Genomic DNA, 6,656 nt, shown 5'->3' on the forward strand with positions numbered 1-6,656 from the left:
TCCCTTGTGCCGTGCTGGGAGTGCATGTGGCAAGGGACACAGGAACAGTGGGTGTGCAGGGGGAATTGCACTAATGCCCCTGGAGCCTGCACATGAAGTCTGTACTGCAACAGGTGTTCAGGCTGTTGCATGGATCCTCTGATGGTATGGGCAGGGCACTTGGCCTGGCAGTGATGGCTTCTCAGTGCAGAGAGGTATTTTACAGTGAGGGACTATATTTTTTGGTGCCCACAGCAGTGTCCCCTGCGTGCCAGCCCTGCTGCTGGACTCTGGCCCCCAGCTCTCCTTCCTACCCACCGCAACAGCCCCTGGTTAGCTGAAGGCAGACATCTGTCAGAGTGTGTGCCCAGAGAAGGAACGTGGAACCACACTGTGGTTGGTACTGCTGACAGAGGGTGGGTTGGGGCTGTCACATGGCTGCCAAAGGGCCATGCTGCCGGCATGAACTTTCCCCTGGTGAGCAGCCAAATTTAGGCACAGCCATCTCCTGCCCCGAAGCAGGTTTTGGCTATGTGGGTTGCACCGGCCCACACACCTTGGGTGCTTCTCTGCTGTGGTTTTCCAAGCCTAGGCTCAGTCGCAAGCTCAGCTGAAGGAGGGGTGTGAAAGCAAGGCCAAGTTCCCATGCTGCACTGTGGGGCCAGGGAGCTCACTGCTCCCTTGTAAGCCTGGAGAGCTGCAAGCTTTCAACCTCCTTGCTTAGCAGGAAGCAAAGTGGGGGCCAGGCAGGTGGAGGGGTCCCACTGGTACCCAGGACAAGATGCTTGTTGGATGGGTGCTCTCCTTCTGCCCTGCCAGCAGAGTTGAGAAGCCTGAGCAGTGCAGTGGCCATGGCCTCTTCTGTCTGGGCAGGCATCTGGGAAGAGCCATCTCTCTGCTGGTGGTGGTCAGCAGCCACCTCCTTCTCACCAGCACAGGGCCCAGACATTTCATGGGCTTGTCTGGAGCAGGGAAAAAGGATCATGCTGGGATGGGGGATCTCTACCCTTGGGCTGGGGAGAGTACCAGTCCCTACAGTGGTCCACTGCTACAGCTGAGGCCCAGCTGAGCACCGCCGGAGCCCCGCAAAGCCCTGCTGACCCTGGCTGTACAGGTTTAATAATGTTGTAGTGCTCAATGGACCTGTGGTCTGTTCCTCACATCACACTATTTTGGAAGGGCCAAATGCCTCTGCCCACTCCCAGCTGGTGAGGGGGGTGAGGAACCTTCATCAGGCTCTGGCGGCATGTTGGCAAGGGCAACCCCGTCGCCCAGGCAGGAGGGTTTGCACTCTGACTCTGTTTTGTCCCTGCGGTACTGCTTGCTTCCTTTTTTTTTTCTCACACATGCTGTGGTAAAACTTGTGCACCCTGCGTTTGGAGCAAACAACAAACCCACGTCATGTGTTTTCGCTTTCTCTGTTTCCTTGCCTCCACGTGTTAGAAATCTGCAGCATCTGTGCACTTTCCATTTGGTACAAACGGAGCACACTCGGTTACCAGAGGAGATGGCAACAGGCGGTTTGCTTAGGTGCCACAAAAATATTTTGGGCTTTGGTGAAGCAGGTCCCCCTCCCTGATTTCCAGATGCTTCTTGGGAGGGGGGAGGGGGGCAGTTTGGGTAGAGCAACCCTGGGGCACTTTGTAGACAGCAGCAGTGCTAAGCAGGGATTTTCTGTGTGCCTGGCAAATGTCTGGGACTTGAAACTGTGTTGGAGTCTCTTGCCCATGCTGGGCACCATGGGGACGTGGCCACAGAGGTTTGGCCCACTGCTTGGCTACTGGCAGGGCTGTGGCTTTGCTAATTTGCTGGCATGTCCCTCCTTGGGGCAATGCTGAGAGGGGACCTTCTTGCCTGCAGCCTGGGGCTGCTGAAGAGACCATGCTTGCCCCACTGCTTCAGGAGCCGGCATGGGGGGAATGCTGGCCAGGGTGAGGACCCCCTGGCAGCACAGGGAGCACAGGGAGCTGGGGTGGCCGATACCTGCCTTGAGAGGGGTAGCCTATGGGCTGGTGCTGAGCTGGCAAGAGGCAGTGCTGGCCCCTGCGGGCCCTCTCCCAGGGAGCGGTGCAGGCCGTGAGCTGCGGCAGTCCTTGGCTATCCCCTCTGCTCTGACGGGCAGCTCAGAAATAGCAGCTGGCCCAGTTCTCCCGCCCCCGTGGCCCAGATCTCTAAGAACGGAGGTTGCTCGCACAGTGACAGCAACAGCAGCAGCATCAGGCGCTGCATTTAGCCCATGAGCTCAAACAGCAGGAGAGGCTGCCAGCAGAATCCCAGCCTGGCTGGGTGACGCTCCTGCTTGGAGACTGCGCTGCAGGCTCTGTTTATTGCTGTAAACATGCTCACTGCTGCAGCTTCCCTGTTACTATCTATAGCTGTGATCTCTTGGCTCCCGTGCAAGGCGAGTCTGCGGTCTGGCTCCCAGCTTAGCCTGACCTGAGCCAGGGCTGCCTGACATCCCCATCGTGGGTGGGTGTCTCCGGGCTTCACTGCAACAAGGATCAAAACAAAACCCAAACTGGAGGAAAGGACGAGCCTCACCCCTTGCTCCTTGCTGGTGGTTTCCCAGTGGCCCTGTGCCCATGCCCTTGGCGGGTGTCCTGGCACCCCTGAGTGCGGCTCCCAAGCTCTGCTAACCTTCCCAGGGGGCTGTGGCCCCCCAGGCTTCCCTGGCAGGGCTTCCCAGCACCCTGTGCCATTACCCTTGCTCTCAACTATTACTCTGTATGTGCAAGACAAGTAAATGGTGCCACATGAGTGTAACGCGTTCCTCGCTGCAGGGAGGGTGTTAGGTCAGGCTCCCCACACGCAGGACCCACCACATCCCCTTGCCCAGAGGTGGGCAGACGCCGCTCGGTGCCGGGGGACGGAGTTTTGCTTGCAGTGCAAAGCACCCACCCGCCCGGCCCTCTGCGGGGCCCAGGGCCCGGCCCTTCTTCGCCTCCTCCCTTGGAGCACTTTGTTCCGCGGTGGGGCTGCGCGGGGGCCCCGCCGAGCCGCGGTGTCGCCTGTCCCCCGCTCCCGTCCCGGAGAGGGTGTCACCTGCGGCGGGACGGCGCCCGCGGGGCAACGTAGGTGCGCCAGGGCCCTCGGTGGGGTCTCGCCACGCGTGGGGGGGTGGTGGTGGGGGGAAGGGGCCGCCGTGTCCCGCCCCGTCCCGTCCCGCCCGCCGCACTTGGCTGCAGCCTGGAGCGCTTCCCGTCAGTCACGCCCCCTCGCACAGGATGTATCCCATATAAGGATATCTGCGTCAGTGGGTTCCCGAGCCCGGCCGTACCACTCCGCGCGGGGGGGGGAAACCCCGCCGCGGCCCCCCCCGCCCCGCCCGCGGGGCTTCCTTCGTCCAGCCGGCCACCCCCCGGTCCCGGTCCTGGCTCTCTCCCACGACGGGAGGCGGCGGGCGGCCCGCAGGGTGGCGCCGGGGGCGGTGCGGTGCGGGCGCGGTGCGGGCGGTCCCCCCCGCGGGCGCTAGTGACGCGTCCCCAGTGACGTCGTCGGGAGGGTATAAAAGGTAGGCGCCGCGCGGGACTTAGCAGCAGAGGCAGCCCCGGCGGCGGAGTGGAGAGACGCGGCAGCAGAGGCAGCCCCGGCGGCGGAGTGGAGAGACGCGGCGCGGACCGGACAGAGGGACGCACGCAGCCGGCCCCCCCCTCCTCGCCTCCTCCCCACGGGTGCTCCGCTACCACCGCAGCATCGCCCCGCACGCACCACCGGCTTACGCACCCCGAGCCGACATGATGTACCAGGGCTTCGCAGGAGAGTACGAGGCGCCCTCCTCCCGCTGCAGCAGCGCTTCCCCGGCCGGGGACAGCCTCACCTACTACCCCTCCCCGGCGGACTCCTTCTCCAGCATGGGCTCGCCCGTCAACCCGCAGGTGAGGCGCCGGGCACGCCAGTTGCGCCCTCGCTGCCGCGGGGCGGGAGCGGGACGGGGCTGCGGGACGGGAGCGGGTGGTGCGGGGCCCGGCGGTGCCCGCGGAGCGAGGGCAGGCGGGCTGCGGCGGGGCTGCCCCCGGGCCGGGGGCTGGGCGGGGAGAGCGGCCCCGGTGCCGCGGCGGGGCGGGCGGGGGGAGCCGTGGCCAGGGCCGCGCTCTGCGGCGGGTGTGTAAAGCAGCTTCATTGATAAAACGCGAGTTCATTGAGGAGACTCCGGAGCAGCGTCTGCGTCAGCGCGGACGTCAGAGATATTTATAACAGGCCGCTCTCGTGTGGAGCCGGCGCTGGCAGCGCGGCGCCGCGGCCGACGCGGCCCCGGGGGCGACGGGGAGCGGTCCGGGCGCCCCGCTGACGGCAGCACCCCCCCTTCCTCTGTCCCGCAGGACTTTTGCACCGACCTGGCTGTCTCCAGCGCCAGCTTCGTGCCCACGGTGACAGCCATCTCCACCAGCCCCGACCTGCAGTGGCTGGTGCAACCCACCCTCATCTCCTCGGTGGCCCCCTCCCAGAGCCGCGGGCACCCCTACGGCGGCGTCGCGGCGCCCGCCTCCGCCGCCTACTCCCGCCCCGCCGTGCTGAAGGCGCCGGGGGGCCGCGGGCAGAGCATTGGCCGCAGGGGCAAAGTCGAGCAGGTGAGCGGGGACAGGGGTTATTGGGGGGAATGAGGAGGGAAAATGGGGGGGCGCGGCCGGCGGGCTACTCCGGTCGGGGGGCACCGGGCTGGCGGCGGGACTGAGCGGCCACTCTCACTCTGCCCGCAGCTGTCCCCGGAGGAGGAGGAGAAGAGAAGGATCCGCCGGGAAAGGAACAAGATGGCAGCGGCCAAGTGCCGCAACCGGCGGCGGGAACTCACCGACACGCTGCAGGCGGTAAGTGCCGACCGGGAAGCGGGGTGGGGGGGGGTGGGGGTGGTACCGGGGGCGGCAGAAGGAGGGGACTCCATCCGGGGGTGATGCCGGCCCTGGCTGATAGCCCTGATCTCTCTGCAGGAGACTGACCAGCTGGAGGAGGAGAAGTCTGCGCTGCAGGCAGAGATCGCTAACCTGCTGAAGGAGAAGGAGAAGCTGGAGTTCATCCTGGCGGCCCATCGGCCGGCCTGCAAGATGCCCGAGGAGCTGCGCTTCTCTGAGGAGCTGGCGGCTGCCTCCGCGCTGGACCTGGGCACCCCCAGCCCTGCCGTGGCTGAGGAGGCTGCCTTCACGCTGCCGCTGATGGCTGAGGCACCGCCAGCCGTGCCCCCCAAGGAGACCACCGGCGGTGGGCTGGAGCTCAAGGCTGAGCCCTTTGACGAGCTGCTTTTCTCCACGGGGCCGCGGGAGGCCTCCCGCTCTGTGCCCGACATGGACCTGCCTGGGGCCTCCTCCTTCTATGCGTCGGACTGGGAGTCGCTGGGCGCCGGGACCAGCAGTGAGCTGGAGCCCCTCTGCACTCCTGTGGTGACCTGCACCCCATGCCCCAGCACCTACACTTCCACCTTTGTCTTCACCTACCCTGAGGCGGACGCCTTCCCCAGCTGCGCTGCCGCGCACCGGAAGGGCAGCAGCAGCAATGAGCCCTCGTCCGACTCCCTCAGCTCCCCCACCCTCCTGGCCTTGTGAGGGGCTCCAGCATTGACTGACCTGCCGGGCCCCCTCCCCTGCCCGTGCACCCCCACGGACTTGCCGCTGCGCCCCATGGGGCTCCCCGGGCCTGGGGAGGGCCCTGCCACCGCCACCCTGCCCTGTCTGGCCTGGTGCCCTGGGGCCTGGCAAAGCGCCCTGCACTGAGGCCTCGTACCTCTTCCAGAGATGTAGCAAATCGCATGGAGTTTGTCTCGTCCCCAATGGCCCATCCATGAGAGCTGGTAGTCTGTAGCATGTCCCACATGGCTGGGTAGGTGACTCCCTCCCCTCCTTAGTATCACTAGCATTAACTAATTAATCTCTTGGTTTTAAATGATTGGAATTTAACCTGGTGCTGGGTATCTCCAACTCGTATCTAGTGCAGCTGATTAACAATAACTACTGTGTTCCTGGCAATATCGTGTTCTGATGACTTAGCAATGACCCATCTTGCGTGGGGGGGAAAGAGACTTTATTTTATTTTCTAGTAGGTAGATAAATAGCTATATCCATGTACTGTAGTTCTACATTGATGTTCATTGTAACTTTACTGATCATGCATTGTTGAGGTGGTCTGAATGTTCTTACATAAGTTTTCCATGAAAACGTTTTTATTGTGTTTTTAATTTATTTATTAAGATGGATTCTCAAATATTTATATTTTTATTTTATTTTTTTCTACCTTGAGGTCTTTTTTGACATGTGGAAAGTGAATTTGGATGAAACTTAAGCATTGTTTGCTTATTATTGTTCAGATACATTGTCAATAAAAGCATTTAAGTTGATTGCTGGAGCTGTCCTTGTGTTACCTTTTGCATTGCTTCCCCATGACCCCAAAGGGGTTCCCTAGCCTCTCATTTAGGTTGGGCTTTATCAATGGCAGACTGGTGCAGGTGGCCTGAGGCAAAGGGCTTGTTGGGGCAGGTGTACCATTAAGGCCAGACCTGTCCTTGCCCTGGTGTTAGTCAGGGCTGGCTGTGGTGACACCTTTCCCACCCAACCTGGTGCAGGGTGGGGTGGCTCCTTATGACCTTCCCCACCTAATCTGTCTGGGTGTGGTCCCCTCCTGCTGCTCAGGCCTCTGTGTGTTGCCTGCTTTGGCCATTCAGGGACAAGCTGGAGGCCTCCATGGAAAGCAGG

At 62.6% G+C, this 6,656-nt stretch overlaps 1 protein-coding gene across 1 annotated transcript; it reads left to right on the forward strand.

Annotated features, from left to right (window-relative positions):
• Nucleotides 1–3,517: 3,517 nt before the first annotated feature.
• FOS (Fos proto-oncogene, AP-1 transcription factor subunit) lies at nucleotides 3,518–6,309 on the forward strand. Its single transcript, XM_075103523.1, has 4 exons — nucleotides 3,518–3,854; nucleotides 4,299–4,547; nucleotides 4,677–4,784; nucleotides 4,905–6,309. Exons 1-4 carry the CDS (start codon nucleotides 3,714–3,716, stop codon nucleotides 5,511–5,513), a joined length of 1,107 nt encoding a protein of 368 aa, XP_074959624.1. The 5' UTR covers nucleotides 3,518–3,713; the 3' UTR covers nucleotides 5,514–6,309.
• Nucleotides 6,310–6,656: the final 347 nt, after the last annotated feature.

Source organism: Phalacrocorax aristotelis, chromosome 9, assembly GCF_949628215.1.
Source record: "Phalacrocorax aristotelis chromosome 9, bGulAri2.1, whole genome shotgun sequence".
NCBI classification, from domain to species: Eukaryota; Metazoa; Chordata; class Aves; order Suliformes; family Phalacrocoracidae; genus Phalacrocorax; species Phalacrocorax aristotelis.